Source organism: Dysidea avara, chromosome 4, assembly GCF_963678975.1.
Source record: "Dysidea avara chromosome 4, odDysAvar1.4, whole genome shotgun sequence".
NCBI lineage: Eukaryota > Metazoa > Porifera > Demospongiae > Dictyoceratida > Dysideidae > Dysidea > Dysidea avara.
Genome location: NC_089275.1, coordinates 6,111,180 through 6,129,853, shown reverse-complemented (window position 1 = coordinate 6,129,853; position 18,674 = coordinate 6,111,180). Strand labels below are relative to the sequence as shown.

General features: G+C 38.9%; 2 protein-coding genes across 2 annotated transcripts; both read left to right on the top strand.

Annotated features, from left to right (window-relative positions):
* The first annotated feature begins 2,739 nt into the window (after positions 1–2,739).
* On the top strand, positions 2,740–11,425 carry LOC136252354 (uncharacterized). Its single transcript, XM_066044782.1, has 2 exons — positions 2,740–3,142; positions 10,451–11,425. The coding sequence occupies exons 1-2, from the start codon at positions 2,831–2,833 to the stop codon at positions 11,057–11,059; spliced, it is 921 nt and encodes a 306-aa protein (XP_065900854.1). The 5' UTR covers positions 2,740–2,830; the 3' UTR covers positions 11,060–11,425.
* Positions 11,426–12,655: 1,230 nt separating this feature from the next.
* On the top strand, positions 12,656–14,784 carry LOC136252348 (TNF receptor-associated factor 4-like). The gene is made up of 2 exons (XM_066044775.1): positions 12,656–12,886; positions 12,942–14,784. Exon 2 carries the CDS (start codon positions 13,038–13,040, stop codon positions 14,448–14,450), a length of 1,413 nt encoding a protein of 470 aa, XP_065900847.1. The 5' UTR covers positions 12,656–12,886; positions 12,942–13,037; the 3' UTR covers positions 14,451–14,784.
* Positions 14,785–18,674: the final 3,890 nt, after the last annotated feature.

Below are 18,674 nucleotides of genomic sequence, written 5' to 3'. Positions count from 1 at the left end.
CCATGATGCTATGGCAATGCAAATTTCAGCTCTTAGTAAGCATTTAATTGCCTGTAGGATGCAAGATACAGAATGCAAATATTCTGTTCCAGTACTGAGATATGACCTGTAAAGTGACAGAAGGTAGTCTGTGCCCACATGCCCTGTTTTTGCAGGCCCGGTCACAAATACAAATGGATATTTTGGCTATGTATATAGATGGTGTTCTTAGTAGTGCTATATACAGTATTATGGCTGCATATAAGGTAGTGTGTAGTGTGAATGCAATTGGCTTCATGAATAGCATTTTAACACATAACTTTATAGTCAATTTAAAAGTTTGAGGCCCTTTTAAATATCCCTTTTTGCCTTGAGGCCCCAGACAGGCTGCCTACTCAGGCTCTGCTCATGCATGCTGTACTTGCATGCCTGAGTCTTCCCAGTATTCAAAATCCTGAATTCATTATCCACAGTAATATAATTCCTAGTACAAACTATGCATGTGTACTTCATAAACCCATTGTAAAGCTGCAACCTGACACCTTACATGTCATCTCACAAAACAAACTCATCAAAAGTTACTCAATTCTTCAGACTGTATAAAATTATAACCTATATACTGACATGCATGTATGAGTTACCACTCAGCATAAATTCTGCACATTACATAGCCAGCTATAGGGTATATATAGCTAATACCTACAGTACAGTACAATACACGCATGTGCCATGCACAAGCATAACCATGCCGGCATTATGTCAATTAAGAGGCATGATTCATACTGATGGTATACTGATGTCTCCCACGACCACTTGCAAAGTTACTATTGCATACTACACACACAGACACTGTTGCTAGTACACAAGAATGCATGCACACATACACACACATATGTATGCACACACCACACAAGAACACACTACGCACAACATACATTATGTGCACACACTTTCGTTCCTTCTTCACTGCCCTCACTGGGTCATGCAGCCTTCCTAACTGAAAGGACAGTCAACGGTACTATAATAGCATACCTGGTTTACTGTGACATCAACCCATGCAGTAGTATGTGCCCTACATCCACCAAGCCATGCCTTTCCTCAGTGCAGACTTGTAAGCTTACACACACGCACCATATCCAACAATTAAGCGACTTTTAATTTAAAAAATTTTATTGACAAGATACACGCGTCTACACTGGAAGCAGGTTTTCAAGGCTCTGTTATGGAGCGTCAGATAACTTTTAAACCTTTCCCCGGTTCTATAGCTAGCAGGAATGGCCAGCATGACATCTATTTTCACGTAAAATGTAACAGCTTAATACGGCCTTTTTCATGGTACAAAGTAGGGGTTAACGAGTGCCATGAAAGTTGATACAATGCAAGAGAGGTGATCAGATAAACACATTCTGGCTATTGAACGGTCAGTTGATCCACTGATTATAGAGCTGCGACATTCTATTTTAGCTAACAGATCCGATATCTCTTCCACTGTCCTTGACTGTTTATCTGCTCAGTGCTAAGGCTTCAGTTGCCAACATTCACTCTGCACCTTGAACTTTCAAGAACCATGCTCGCCACAACTTATATACGTTCTGCTCACATTGAATATTGGAAATCAAAACTGGAACCATTAACTGTTCAAAATAAATTTTTAGATATTGTAACTCTGGAGCAAGCTTGCCCTCTGTGGAAGAGATTGATGTATGGCCTCCCTGAAAAACAGCTGTCCTTCCTGCTACGTGCTGGTTGTGACACTCTACCAACCCCTATGAACCTGGCCAGATGGAACATCATTACTGATCCTAGATGTGCTCTTTGTCAAGCTCCTCAACCCACAACAAACCATATTTTGACTGGCTGTCCTGCTGCTCTAGATCAAGGCAGGTATACCTGGAGACATGATTCAGTTTTACAGGTCCTTGTTCATGGGCTCCAACAACATTTACCTGAAACATTCAAACTTTACGCTGACCTTCCAGGTTATCTAGCTAGTTCCAGCCCCCCTAGTACCATCCCAACCAATCTTTCCTCCACCCTCAGCAGGCCTGACTTGGTATTGGTTTCTAATGATTCCATTTGTTTGTTCGAATTGACGGTACCAACTAATACCCAGCAACATCTTCTTGCTGCTAGAGCTAGAAAGGAAGATCGATATAGCTCCTTGCAATATGACCTCCAGCTTTCTGGGTTAACTGTCAATCTTGTTCCAATTGAAATTGGTTGTTTAGGCCACTTTTTGTCAGAAACAATTGCTCAAATGGCTACTGCTTGTGAAGTGCCAAAGAAAACCATAAGATCCTTGTTTGAGCAGGCAGCTCGCATTGCTGTGTCCTGTTCTTACAGAATTTTTAATTCTAGAGCCTCCCCGGGCTGGGATCTTTTAGACCACCTTAGGTAAACTTTAAGTATTACATATAATTATGTAGATATAGTTTTATTTTGTTTTTTTTGTGTATTGTAATTTAATTTACCTTTAGTTAATGTAAGTCTTGCCAGGGCTCCTGTACTGATCCATCAGCATATGGTACCCCTGTGTCTAGGCCCCTGTATACTTGTAATGTATATTTTGTCTTAATCATTAAGACGCGTACGTTTATTCTCTCACTGGACAAACTACAAAGCCAAGTAACTAGTCACAAAACTAATTTTTTTGGTAGCTAACTATAAACGATCACGTTACATGTAACCATAGATAATAGACACCCCACCCTGGATTGGAAACTCTTAAGCCCCCCCTGACCAAACTGCGTTTCGCGCCCCTTTACATCATGGACCAAGTGGTTTCATAGCTAACTGCGACTGGTATATAAAGCAGCGATATAATGTATTATACAGTTAAATCGTTATCTACATGACAATGGCCGTTTCATCTGAGTATGACGATTGCAAGACCGTTTTGCGTGATGTTTTTGAGTCAGAGGAGCTGAAAATCCAATCAGACTACAGTGCCAGAATTAAGCAAACGGTAGAAGAGATCTGCACTGGAACCAGTAACGAATTTGAAGAGTGCTTTCTTCGTGTTAAAGAGAGTGTATGCGCTATCAAAAGTGAATCTAACGCGAAGGAGCCGTGTTTCAGAAAGATGTACTTGTTTTTGGCCGAGAAGCTACCAGAACTCATCAAGATGTTACCTGAAAGGCTTAATGATCCAATACTATGGCAGGTATAGCTGATCTTATAGCGTACAATAATTTGATTGGTATACTACCACCCCTATGTATTATCTATGAGATTTTCATGTAGCTATATATAGCTATAGCTAGCTAGTTAATCCATACATCCGATATTAACTGCATGGTGTGACTATATAGTTATATTATATGATTGTGATGTGATTATGATGTGACTGTGATCAAGACACACGGTAGTGTGTCGTGCGGCCCAAGAAGCCGGCGCGCCACACCGTGAGTATATTGACAGGAAGAAAGAAAACGTCATTTTCACACTTTTGTATCTCGGTGATGGCTTATCCGATTGAAACCAAATTTGCTGCAGAGTTGCCCGCCAGCTAGGGGAGTCTACATTCCAACTTTGAAGGAAATCACTCAAGCCATTTCCGAGATATGAGCGGCCAAAGTTTCGTTTTTTTTTCTTCGTTTTTTTTTTTATTCTTCGTCTTTTCGCACACTTGCAAAAATTGCTATAAAACGCAAACGCGTGCTCCGATCGCCTTGAAATTTGGCACACAGAAAGGGAGTCCAAAGGCGCATCCTAGCATCAAATTTGGTGCAAATCCGATGAATGGTTCAGGAGTTATGACCGATTATTCGCGTAAAACAAGATCGATTTGTTGTCACGCCTACAGGGTAAACCGCTTCATGGAATGAGCTGAAAATTGCTATGTAGATGGAGTAACCATCGTAGGAGTGCCTTTTGGTAGTTTGAAAGGAATCGAAATTAAGACCACGGAGATATGACACAAAATCCAACCTGTGTCACAATTACGCGATCGATTTTTAGTAATAAAAAAGTATTAGTTTTTACGCCTACTAGGCAAACCGCTAAGAGCAATGAGCTGAAAATCGGTGTATAGCTGGAATAATCTTCATAGAAAGTCCTTGCAGTAGTATAGAAGAATTGGATTACAAACCACTGAGTTATAATTCGAAAGCCAACTCTGTGTAGCAAATGCGAGATCGAGATACTCTAATAGAACAGTCACCCTAATAGAGCATTCAGCTAATTTATTTACTCCATTATAGAATTCTATTACATTACAAGTTATTCTGTAGGGACTTCAGCTGCAAACAGTTAATCTTATAGACAGTTAAGCAAGAAGCAAGTCACCCTGTGGAGAATTAAGCTACAAATATATCACTGTAGAGATTCAGAACATTACAAGTCACGAGAGTTCAACTATAAACAAGTCATGCACCCTGTAGAGAGTTTACCTACAATTAAATCACTCTCTAGAGAATTCAGCTACACACAAATCACTGTGCAGAGAGTTCAGCTACAAACAAATTATCCTGTAGAGAGATCAGCTACAAACAAAACACTTTGCAGAGAGTTCAGCTACAAACAAATCAATCTTTAGAATGATCAGCAACAAACAAATCAACTTGAAGAGAGATCAGCTAGAAACAAATCAACCTGCAGAGAGATCAGCTACAAACAAATCAGCTTGTAGAGAGATCAGTTACACACAAATCAACCTGTAGAGAGATAAGCTAGAAAAAAATCACCCTGTAGAGAGTTCAGCTAAAACAAATCAACCTGCAGAGAGATCAGCTACAAACATATCACCTTATAGACAGTTCAGCTACAAACAAATTACCCTGTAGAGAGATCGACTACAAACAAATCAACTTGCAGAGAGATCAGCTACACACAGATCAACTTGTAGAGAGATCAGCTAGAAACAAATCACCCTGTAGAGAGTTCAGCTAAAACAAATCAACCTGTAGAGAGATCAGCTACACACAAATCAACTTGTAGAGAGCTCAGCTACAAACAAAGCAATGTGCAGAGAGATCAACTACAAACAAATCACCCTGTAGAGAGATCATCTAGGAACTAGACACAATGTAAGGAGTTCAGCTACAAGAAAATCACCCTTTAGAGAGTTCAGCTACACACAAATAAACCTGCAGAGAGATCAAATCACCTTATAGAGAGTTCAGTTACAAACAAATTGCCCTGTAGAGGGATCAGTTACAAACAAATCAACCTGCAGAGAGATCAGCTACACACAAATCAACTTGTAGAGAGATCAACTACAAACAAATCACACTGTGGAGATCAGCTAGAAACTAGACACAATGTAAGAAGTTCAGCTACAAGCAAATCACCCTGTAGAGATTTCAGCTGCAAACAAAGCACCCTGTAGAGAGATCAGGTAGAAACTAGACACCATGTAAAGAGTTCAGCTATAGAAGAGGTCACCTTATAGAGAGTTCAGCTACAAAGAAACCGTCATGTAGAGAGTTCAGCTGCAAACAAATTACTCTGTATAGAGTTCAGCTAGAAAAAGTCACCTTGTAGAGAGCTCAGCTACAAAGAAACTGCCATGTAGAGAGTTCAGCCTCAAACAAATTACCTTGTAGAGAATTCAACAACAAGCAAATCGCCCTGTAGAGAGATCAGCTAGAAGAAGTTACCTTGTAGAGAGTTCAGCTACAAAGAAACCATCATGTAGAGAGTTCAGATACAAAGAAAGCACCATGTAGAGAGTTTAGCTGCAAACAAATCACCTGTAGAGAGTTCAGCTAGAAACAAATCACGCTGTAGAGAGATCAGCAAGAAGAGGTCACCTTGGAGAGAGTTCAGCTACAAAGAAATCACCACCTAAAGAGTTCAGCTACAAAGAAATCGCCCTGTAGAGAGTTCAGCTAGAAGAAGTCACCTTGTAGAGAGTTCAGCTACAAAGAAACCATCATGTAGAGAGTTCAGTTACAAAGAAACCACCATGGATGTAGAGAGTTTAGTTGCAAACAAATAACCTGTAGAGAGTTCAGCTAGAAACAAATCACCCTGTAGAGAAATCAGCTAGAAGAGGTCACCTTGTAGAGAGTTCAGCTACAAAGAAACTGTTATGTAGAGAGTTCAGCTACAAAGAAAGCACCATGTAGAGAGTTTAGCTACAAACAAATCACCTGTAGAGAGTTCAGCTACAAAGAAAGCACCGTGTAGAGAGTTTAGCTGCAAACAAATCACCTGTAGAGAGTTCAGCTAGAAACAAATCACCCTGTAGAGAGATCAGCTAGAAGAGGTCACCTTGTAGAGAGTTCAGCTACAAAGAAACCATCAGGTGGAGAGTTCAGCTACAAAGAAATCACCCTGTAGAGAGTTCAGCTAGAAGAAGTCACCTTGTAGAGAGTTCAGCTGCAAAGAAACCATCATGTAGAGAGTTCAGTTACAAAGAAACCACCATGGATGTAGAGAGTTTAGCTGCAAACAAATAACCTGTAGAGAGTTCAGCTAGAAACAAATCACCCTGTAGAGAAATCAGCTAGAAGAGGTCACCTTGTAGAGAGTTCAGCTACAAAGAAACCGTTATGTAGAGAGTTCAGCTACAAAGAAAGCACCATGTAGAGAGTTTAGCTGCAAACAAATCACCTGTAGAGAGTTCAGCTACAAACAAATCACCTGTAGAGAGTTCAGCTAGAAACAAATCACCCTGTAGAGAAATCAGCTAGAAGAGGTCACCTTGTAGAGAGTTCAGCTACAAAGAAACCATCATGTAGAGAGTTCAGCTACAAAGAAAGCACCATGTAGAGAGTTTAGCTGCAAACAAATCACCTGTAGAGAGTTCAGCTACAAACAAATCACCTGTAGAGAGTTCAGCTAGAAGAAGTCACGTTGTAGAGAGTTCAGCTACAAAGAAACCGTCATGTAGAGAGTTCAGCTACAAAGAAAGCACCATGTAGAGAGTTTAGCTGCAAACAAATCATCTGCAGAGAGTTCAGCTAGAAACAAATCACCCTGTAGAGAGATCAGCTAGAAGAGGTAACCTTGTAGAGAGTTCAGCTACAAAGAAACCATCAGGTGGAGAGTTCAGCTACAAAGAAATCACCCTGTAGAGAGTTCAGCTAGAAGAAGTCACCTTGTAGAGAGTTCAGCTACAAAGAAACCATCATGTAGAGAGTTCAGCTACAAAGAAACCACCATGGATGTAGAGAGTTTAGCTGCAAACAAATCACCTGTAGAGAGTTCAGCTAGAAGAAGTCACTTTGTAGAGAGTTCAGCTACAAAGAAACCATCATGTAGAGAGTTCAGCTACAAAGAAAGCACCATGTAGAGAGTTTAGCTGCAAACAAATCACCTGTACAGAGTTCAGCTAGAAACAAATCACCCTGTAGAGAGATCAGTTAGAAGAGGTCACCTTGTAGAGAGATCAGTTAGAAGAGGTCACCTTGTAGAGAGTTCAGCGACAAAGAAATCACCACCTAAAGAGTTCAGCTGCAAACAAATCACCCTGTAGGGATCAGCTAAAAGAAGTCACCTTGTAGAGAGTTCAGCTACAAAGAAAGCACCGTGTAGAGAGTTTAGCTGCAAACAAATCACCTGTAGAGAGTTCAGCTAGAAACAAATCACCCTGTAGAGAGATCAGCTAGAAGAGGTCACCCTGTAGAGAGTTCAGCTACAAACAAACCAACCTGTAGAGTGATCAGCTAGAAACAAATCACCCTGAAGAGAGGTCAGCTACAAAAAATCACCCTGTAGAGATATCAGCTAGAAACAAATCACCCTGAAGAGAGGTCAGTTACAAAAAATCACCTTGTAGAGAGATCAACTACAAACAAAACACTTTGCAGAGAGCTCAGCTACAAACAAATCAACCTGTAGAGAGATCATCTAGAAACAAATCAACCTGCAGAGTGATCAGCTACAAACAAATCAGCTTCAAACAAATCAGTTTGTAGAGAGATCAGTTACACACAAATCAACCTGTAGAGAGATAAGCTAGAAACAAATCACCCTGTAGAGAGTTCAGCTAAAACAAATCAATCTGCAGAGAGATCAGCTACATACAAATCACCATATAGATAGCTCAGCTACAAACAAATTACCTTGTAGAGAGATCGACTACAAACAAATCACCCTGCAGAGAGATCAGCTACACACAAATCAACTTGTATAGAGATCAGCTACAAACAAATCACCCTGTAGAGAGATCAGCTACAAACTACACACAATGTAAGGAGTTCAGCTACAAATAAATCACCCTGTAGAGAGTTCAGCTAAAACAAATCAACCTGCAGAGAGATCAGCTACAAACAAATCACCTTTTAGACAGTTCAGCTACAAACAAATTACCTTGTAGAGAGATCGGCTACAAACAAATCAACCTGCAGAGAGATCAGCTACACACAATTCAACTTGTATAGAGATCAGCTACAAACAAATCACCCTGTAGAGAGACCAGCTACAAACTAGACACAAAGTAAGGAGTTCAGCTACAAGCAAATCAACCTGTAGAGCAATCAGCTAGAAACAAATCACCCTGTAGAGAGATCAGCTACAAACTAGACACAAAGTAAGGAGTTCAGCTACAAGCAAATTACCCTGTAGAGAGTTCATCTACAAACAAATCAACCTGTAGAGCAATCAGCTAGAAACAAATCACCCTGAAGAGAGGTCAGCTACAAAAAATCACCCTGTAGAGAGATCAGCTAGAAACAAATCACCCTGAGGAGAGGTCAGCTAGAAACAAATCACCCTGAGGAGAGGTCAGCTACCAAAAAATCACCCTGTAGAGAGATAAGCTAGAAACAAATCACCCTGTAGAGAGTTCAGCTACAAGCAAAACACCCTGTAGAGAGTTCAGCAACAAAGAAACCACCATGTAGAGAGTTCAGCTGCAAACGTATCACCTTATAGAGAGTTCAGCTACAAACAAATTACCTTGTAGAGAGATTGGCTACAAATTAATCAACCTGCAGAGAGATCAGCTACACACAAATCAACTTGTAGAGAGATCAGCTACAAACAAATCACCCTGTAGAGAGATCAGCTAGAAGAGGTCACCTTGCAGAGAGTTCAGCTACAAAGAAACCACCACATAAAGAGTTCAGCTGCAAATAAATCACTTGTAGAGAGTTCAGCTACAAGTAAATCCCCCTGTAGAGGGATCAGCTAGAAGAAGTCACCTTGTAGAGAGTTCAGCTACAAAGAAACCATCATGCAGAGAGTTCAGTTACAAACAAATCACCCTGTAGAGAGATCAGCTAAAAGAAGTTACCTTGTAGATAGTTCACCTACAACAATTCACCCTGTAGAAAGATCAGCTAGAAGAAGTCACTTTGTAGAGTGTTCAGTTACAAAGAAACCATTATGTAGAGAGTTCAGCTGCAAACAAATCACTCTGTAGAGAGTTCAGCTACAAAGAAACCGCCATGTAGAGAGTTCAGCCTCAAACAAACCACCTTGTAGAGAATTCAACTACAACAAATCACCCTGTAGAGAAGAAGTTACCTTTAGAGAGTTCAGCTACAAAGAAACCATCATGTAGGGAGTTCAGCTACAAAGAAACCACCATGTAGAGAGTTTAGCTGCAAACAAATCACCTGTAGAGAGTTCAGCTAGAAACAAATCACCCCATAGAGAGATCAGCTGGACGAAGTCACCTTGTAGAGAGTTCAGCTACAAAGGAATCATCATGTAGAGAGTTCAGCTGCAAACAAATCACCCTGTAGAGAGTTCAGCTACAAAAAAAATCACCCTATAGAGAGTTCAGCTAGACGAAGTCACCTTATAGAGAGTTCAGCTACAAAGAAACCATCATGTAGAGAGTTCAGCTACAAACAAACCAGAGTTTAGCTGCAAACAAATCACCTGTAGAGAGTTCAGCTAGAAACAAATCACCCTGTAGAGAGACCAGCTAGAAGAGGTCACCTTGTAGAGAGTTCAGCTACAAAGAAACCATCCTGTATATAGTTCAGCTACATTTCAATTCACCCAGTAGAGAGATCAACTGCAAAAAAATATCCTGTGGGGAATAATGGGCATGTAATAAATATATGTATATAATTTGTATAATTACTAATAAAATCAAAAGCAATTGAAGCATTAAAAATCTTCTTTAAGTTCTTTTCTTCTTCCTGTGGTAAAGAAAAAAACACATGGGTTAAAAAAGCCCCAAAGCCAGCCATAGGCCGGCTTTGCAGTATACAAATACAAAAAGAAGTGATATCTAATCAAAAACAGCCAAGCTGTAAAAAAAGGTGCGGCCCCCAAAAAGGCCATGGTGAAAAAAGATGTGAAATCCAAGGTGGCGGCCAAGAAATGGCTGTGATGGTAGGTTAATGGTTACATTTTAATAACGACAATTCAGGTGAATTTTGTGGCGCTTGGTCTTGGCACCAAATTCACCTGAATTGTCGTTATTAAAATGTAACCATTAACCTACCATCACAGCCATTTCTTGGCCGCCACCTTGGATTTCACATCTTTTTTCACCATGGCCTTTTTGGGGGCCGCACCTTTTTTTACAGCTTGACTGTTTTTGATTAGATTATATATTACATAGATGATAGTAGAAAGACTGTATACAATGACACCTGATACTCAAGTACCAATGTTTAATGTGGATGATGATGATGAAAGGATTCTTAGTGATGTAGAAGAGAATGCTATCTTCTATGTAGCTGGATATGTCATCAGGAAGCTGATTTATAAACATCAAAGAAATAGCAGTGAAAACTCTAAAGTGTTTGTTTCAACCCTATGGGACATGCTAGGTGAAGACTGCAACAGTATAACTGCCATAGCATCATATTGCGAGTATGTGAAGATATGGTTAAAGAACAATGATCGTGGAGGACTGAAGCATGTGTCTATTGACACATATAATTGCTTCAAAGCCATTGAACTGGTATCTTATAAACTACTCATTAAGGGCCACACAAAGAATGAAACAACACTACAAACATTGAATGACCCAAATGTAATATTCCATTGGGAATTTATCTCAGATATTGCTGATGAAGTAACATCATTAGCATTGTTGAAGGAGGTCATAGATTTGTGGTTCACTATCAGAGGATTTTCTGTTGCTAACAGATTATTTGAAGATTATAAAATAGCATCCAAAGTGAACATTAAAGGCAAAAAAGGTATACGGAAAACACTACAGTGACTAACATTGCATTGACTATTATGTGCGTATGAACAATTTTGTATATGTATAATTATCATGTAATAAAGTCAGCTAAATTTTATTCTCCTGCTACATGGACGTTTGGGCAGTGGTCTTGAGAGAGGTGATAAGTCCAGCGTTTGTCTTTTACGAGTAATGCTTTTACTGCCTCCCAATGCAAGAGATTTCTGAACAATCAATGCCTGAGTATTATCCATAAACTGTGATACTGATGGATTATCATTACGATGACCCCTAGCTCGCTGCTGAGCAAAGAAAACTTCTACTGTGTCCTGGTTAAATCTCTCAGTCAATAAGTATTCTGCTCCTTTATGTGAGAGTAAGAAGTTGGCTAGTTCAGGCAGTGTATGTGCTGTAAAAAATACATTATACGTATATAACATAGTACATGTCTTATAATGATAATAATGCTTACCACAAATCCTTATACCATCCAATGTCTGCTGTGGCAAAGTGCAATGCTGTTTCGCTTCTTTGGGAATGGATTGATTTTCTGCAACCCATGACTCCCAATCCCTCAGGTATGGCAGGAGAGTATCTTCAATCCACTAGAATAGTGCATGCAGTAGCTTTTATGTAAACTTTTCTATGGTTTACCTTAAATCGAATATCGTTTAGTTCTATTGGCTTTAGGTTTGGTTTCAATTTTCTATCTGCCTCCTTCAGACTCCGGGTATTAAAAATGACAAAAAACTGGTCAAACACTCGGCAAAATTTTTCTGTTTCTTGTGTATCGCTGGCTATGGATGTCTTACTAAGATTGTTCCTTAGGGTTTTAAAACCATTTGCCACTGTAGTACTTAACACCTGTGATGTGATCCATCATAAATTCATGTGCAACATGATACTTTGTACCTGTACAGCTAAGCGAACAGTCATCCTTGAATAGGACATTAAAACTAAATGCTCTCTCTTTAGTTTTTGTCCAATATACAGTCCTGAGTTTGCTGAACTCAGTTCTGCTAACTCCACCAGATGAGACCATCTGATTTCACATCCATTGTTCTGCAATATCTACAATACGTGATTTGCATTGACAATAAGTTGTTACACTTACAATGAGGTTGCGAGATCTGTTGTGCTGTGAGTTATGCCAGGCATTACGAACTGTTTTTATCAAATGTGGTACATCCGCCATGAAGTAAATGTTACCAGATCTTTTGCATATATTAGGTGTCACATAAGTGACACCAGACTTCACAAATCGATCAATCTTGTGAAGTTTGAAAAACCTTCTGTTTGGAGATGCACCATCTGCTGCCACACAAATCACTTGGAGGCCAGCGATTTGCAGCATCCTGATTGCTCTCCAGACAAGATAAACCAAATAGTTGGATGTGACCCCTATAAACACAAAACATTCAACATTGATGTACATATACACAGAGTAATTAACAGACCTGTGGTTGCAAATTGTGCAAATGGAAAATTTAACTTGAAAAAGATTCCCCTGACCATCATTGTAAGCATGTGCGTTGCTACTGTTCTCTTCTTCAAGATTGAGTTGTTAGAGCATTCTTCAGCTAAAGCTGAGAACCGGCGATCAAGACTTTGCTGGCCATAATCAACAAAACCTTTAATAATTCCTGTATTTTTTGTCAAAAACCAAATCTTCCCGGATCTTCATTTCATCAAACACCAAGACTACAAACCTATATAACAGACAGCATAATATTATCTATGATGTAACAGTACATAGTTTAAATACGTCAGTCACTACACCGGTTCCACGTACGTCTCCCACGACTCTCCAGTGCCCGCGTACTGATGTTGAGACTGATGTGATATTGACGGGCGTTCAGTCAGGTACAGATGTGAAATAAATTTTGTTCAATCTTATATTTATGTTGTATAACTGCAGTCAATATTCGAACCGAGTCGTGACCATCTGGTCAGAAGTTACATTGCTCTTTGACTGGAAAAGTCGAAAGAAACGTCGTCGTCGTATTTGCCACATATGGCGATAGCCACACCCACTGAGATTGGTGGATATGAACACAAGTTCGTGGATGTCCCACAAGATCGATATATCTGTAAAATTTGTTACTATCCTAGTCGAGATCCTTACCTTAGTGTCTGTTGTGGAAATGTTTTCTGTAAATCTTGTTTGGATAATGTCAAGAAAGCTACAAATGAGGCCACAAGCACCATTACATATGCATGCCCGATTTGTCGTGCAGATGAAAAAGAATTTGTCACTTTTCCCAACAAGCAACTTGATAGAGAAGTTAAAAGTTTCCATGTGATGTGTACTAACAAGGAGAGAGGTTGTGAGTGGCAGGGTGAACTGAATAACATAAACAATCACCTTGGAAACAGTGATGGTTGTCAGTTTGAGGACATAAAGTGTTCCAATGAGTGTGGGAAGATGTTACAACGACGATACCTGGCCTGTCATGTTGAGACTGAGTGTCCACGTCATAAGATTGAATGTCACTACTGCCACTTTACAGGAGAACATCAGTTTATTGAGGGAGAACACAAGGAACAGTGTCCCAAGCTTCCCATACCCTGTCCCAACAGGTGTGAGGTAGGGAGTGTCCCTCGTGAAGACATTCCAGTACATAAGGAAGAATGCCCTCTTGAAATGGTATGGTGCTTTAAAAAATGTAACAAAATATTACAACGGCAGAATCTGCCCGGTCATTTTCTAATTGATTGTCCACATCATGTCGTTAAATGTCACTACTGCCACACAATGAAAGAGCGTCAATTTATTATGAGTTCACTGCATTTAAGTATGTGCCCCAAGCTTCCCCTACCTTGTCCCAATAAGTATGAGGTAGGGAGTGTCCCTCGTGAAGACATGGAAGCACACAGGAAGGAGTGTCCTCTTGAGATAGTCCAGTGTGAGTATCACAATGTGGGGTGTGAGGAGAGGATGATGCGTAAGGACCTGGAGATACACAAGAAAGAGAAAATGGAGAAACATTTGTCACTGACTACATTTCAATTGACGACTGCATTGAAGCGCATTGACACATTAGTAATTGCACTACAGCCCATTGTTCCACAAGCATATAATTGCTACAAAGGTATGCATTCAGCAACATCCATAATAACAGCAGCACAGCGATCTCTCAACTTAATAACCATGGCAGCTATGATTAAATCTGGTAGTCAGGTGTGTCCAGTAATCGTGAATATCACTGAATTTAGTAAAAAGAAAAGGGATCAGGTAGACTGTTACAGTGACCCTTTCTACTCTCACGATAAGGGATACAAGATGACTGTGCATAATTATTTTGATGGTTGTGGTTCTGGTAAAGGTACTCACCTGTCAGTGTTCCTGTTCCTTGTGAAGGGTCCACATGATGATGAGCTAACATGGCTACTGAGGGGAAAGTTTGAATTGAAACTGTTGAACTAGATCAGTGACTGTGAACATTATTCAAGGACAGTGACCTATGATGATCGTACAGAAGATGATACCGCTGGTAGAGTCACTGTGGGTAACAGAGCTGGTGGGGATATAATAAATTCATTTCCAATGAAGACCTCCACAAGGTCACTCCCACATGTCAGTATCTTAAAGATGATTGTATTTTCCTCCAAGTTAGTAAACTGTAAACATAATTACACTTTGGAACTACAACATACAGTTAGCCTCTAGGAAAGTTCAATACAATGTGTGTACACCATTAATATAGTGACTATATTTATATTATTAGTGCTGCAAAATCTTCCAATATATTAATACACAAAAAAACAGTTCATATGAAAAATGGAAGAAATTTGTAGTTGTATTGTTCTCTCTAATAGTTCAGTACCAGGGACACTTGAGTCATACTATAGTTTTGTGTTGTATCCATGGTTGCTGAATGCCCCACCACCATAATCTTGTCCAACATCAAATTTATCCATTGTGTCTTGGGTAACTACGTATCTGTGTGTTAGTGGCTCTAAATTATTGATATTATAAGTGCTATAGAGATCTTAACATGTTTTGGAACATTTCTCTATAGTCAGTCACTCTCTCGTGTTGAAAATGATAGATCTCAGCTGTGGAGAGAGCAATAAGTACCAACTAATCTTAAATAAGACACATCACCAAGTATTCAGTGTATTCTGAAGCCATGTCATTACAGTGCAAAGCATGTGTGCATATCACAATGACCCTGAGAAGCTGGGACACTCAGCCTCATATTTATGGTATTGTACCTCAAAAGTAGCACATCATGTACATTGAAGAATTATAAGTAGGGAGTAATGGAAGCACACAGGAAGGAGTGTCCTCTTGAGATGGTCCAGTGTGAGTATCACAATATGGAGTGTGAGGAGTAAGAGGAAAAGGAGAAGATGGAACAACACTTGTCATTAAGTATAAGCATTAAGTAAGCATAGGCTAACAGATAACTGTCAGTACCTCAAAGATGACTGTATCTTCCTCCAAGTTAGCAAACTGTATAGACCAGTTACATATTTTGCAACTATGACATACACCATGTTCAGCTCTAGGGCCACATTTAATGCTTGTGTAGTGACAATATTAATATTTTTTTATTCTGCTGCCAGTTAATAAATACAATAAATCTATACCTTACAATTTGTGCGTGATATGCTTTAGTGATGTTCAAGAATATGCTAAGATCTACAATATGCTTTGTATCATATCCTAATAATTTAGAGCCAGTATATAACCCACACATAGTTACTAAGTTACAAGACACACTAGATAACTTTGATGTTGGACTATACATTATGGTGGCAGTCAGATACAATAATATTCGCCAGGAGCTTTTAAGTGCCAAAGTTGCTTATAAGCTCCTGGTATTACTATGATTCAAGTACTGACCTATGAGTGAGAGAACAATACTATTATTTTTCATATATTTTATAGGTCAGTACTAGTCTGGCGCTGCCGACCCTTTTACGCCGCTCGCTTTTTTGATTAGTTAGGCGGCGCACGCTGTATAAGGGTCTGGTCACAACCGCATACTAAACTCGTGTACGCTGCCACTATAGTGGCAGCGTACACAAGCGTGCAGCGAGCGCCGTCCAACTAATCAAAAGGCGAGCGACTTAAAAGGGTCGGCAGCGCCAGACTAGGTCAGTACCAGATATACACATCAAAGACTGCTTTATTAGAGAGTTTTGATGGTAATTCTGCTATCAACTACTATATGCAGTAGTCATCACATACTTAATTGGTTTTAATTCTTCTAGAGTACTAAACTTACATGTAAGTGGTCTTCTACTGTAAAGGCAATGGTATATAATACATCTTTAGTACATCCCATGGAATATGCTGCTAGCGTTTAGAACCCCTATTGGATTACTTGAGTACAAATAAAAAGATTCAGTGAAGAGCAGCTGAGTGGGTATTATCAGACTACAAGTGAGTAGTGTATCATAGGTCTGTCAAGTTAGCTCAATTCAACATTGCAACATCGTCATTTTACATCTAGATTGACTTTTTCTATAAAATCATTTTTGAAAACCTAATACCCATTTCCCAACAAGGTAATACCCCCATGATTGCCATTAACAACAGTACCAATCATATTATAGTTTTTATCCCTGTATGATAAGAGTGGAAAAGGCCCCAATCGTAGTAAATATTGCATGAATCTGACAATTTAAATGACTTTGTAAATGATCTAAGTAGTTGTACTGTAATATAGCATAATAAACTAATTGAAACTTTAGTTCTAGATCTTGTGTGTATTATTATTTTTTTATTTTCTCTTGGGAGTTTTTACCCACTGCTGGTTGCCCAGCTAATATAATAATACATTCAACAGGAAACCTTATAATTTCTGTAGTTCCTGACAGATGGTCATCTAGCTAATGAATTTAAAATCATACAAGTGAAAATTACGTTCAAAGTCTTGTAATTAAAATACTGAATTTCTCTGTCAAACGTATTGGTAATAGTATTATCACTATCTCACACACAACATGCACTGCATATGTTCATTTATGCTTCTTGCTTGCCTTCTTCAAGCAGTAATAGCAAAACAACTAGAATGCATTAAACAAACACACATCACAGATCATAATATCAACAAGGTTTAAAGCTTACAGTATTTGAAAAAGGACACCAGTTGAAATTGTAGAAGTGAGATTGTGTGCCAATCTCAGTTTTTTAATGGTACATTCCTCACAGTGTAGCTGGTGTTGTTGGCAAGTCATCACCAGCTCATATAAAATGGTGGAACATTGTGGTTCATCATGACTAAAACAATTATAGTAGTTAGCCTGTAAACATGTCCATTAAACCTACACATCTTAACGATCCAGCCCAAACTGCATGTTGACATAATTATGCATTCTGTCACCATTGACAACTTCTATTCCATGGAATTCCATGAGTTAACTATTCATCTCACTAAAAATGAGCCACATGGTGTACAGTGGAAGTGTCTGAATGTGTACCATAATATTATACAAAGCAGTGGTCCTAGGTCAGCTCAGATTAATACTGAAATCCTCATGCACCCAAAATATATTATAACTAAATAGTAGCCACTAGTCAACTTCACTCAACAGTTAAATAGTACGATAACTTATAGTTAAATAGTGTAACTTAATAGAGTTTACTAACTTATTAGAGTTTACTATAATTACCTTATTAGAGACTTAGAGTTTACTGAGGGGGGAAGTACGAGACCTTGCAGACTTGATCAACACAGTGCTTGAACTTCGCATATGGGAGCTGCTACTGTTGGTCATAAAATTGAGCATTATTATAATTTCAATTATGCAAAAATCACTTATTTTATATACATGTTCCCAAAATTATCAACCCATTAGTTACTGGCTAACAGAAGTGATGCTCGCTGATTATGTAATAGCATTTACACTGATGTTATAACTTCAAATAGTCGTAGTTGGCTTGTGTGATAAAATTGACTGCCATATTAGAGTTGAATAGTCCTATATACTCTACAATGTTTGGTGTACAATACTATAATTATGTTGATAGCTGTTACAGTGACTACTATAAGGAAGCATCATAAATCGGCCACAGTACAGCTATTCTCACATGGGAGAATTTAGGGCTGGGGGATATTATGAACATATTGGAATATCAGGATAGTATCGCCATCACCTATCATTAGACTATCAGATAGTAGTTAACATGTAAAAATATGTAGATATTACTGCAAAATTCTTTTTAAATTAATATTTGGGAGTGCAAGTTAGCCTAAAAAGGTTGCAATTGTTTAGTCTATTAGCAAAAACATATCCATAAGTAAGTACTTGTAGAATATAGGTGAATTTTCACTATCATTGTGCTTTCGTCCATTGTGAACAGTGCTTACTATTGTTTGGACATTGAAAAATCCCTTATCGTCCACCCCTAGTAGAATAATTTCCATTGCTCCATGGAACTGGTATCTCAATAAAAATGTGCAGAGTATTAAAAGCTATATGACTACAAAACAAATGTCTGATTCCCACCAATACCTTCACAGTAAAAAAGGACTACTTAATTCTTTAATTATAGTGTTTATTACCAACTAAGTACACTGTAATGTCCTATATGGAGCTGGTACAGCAATAATATTCATGCAGTCTCATGTGCATGCTTTACTGTAACAATGCTGAGTTCCTGACACCTGATTATAGGATGCTAATGTTATGGTCC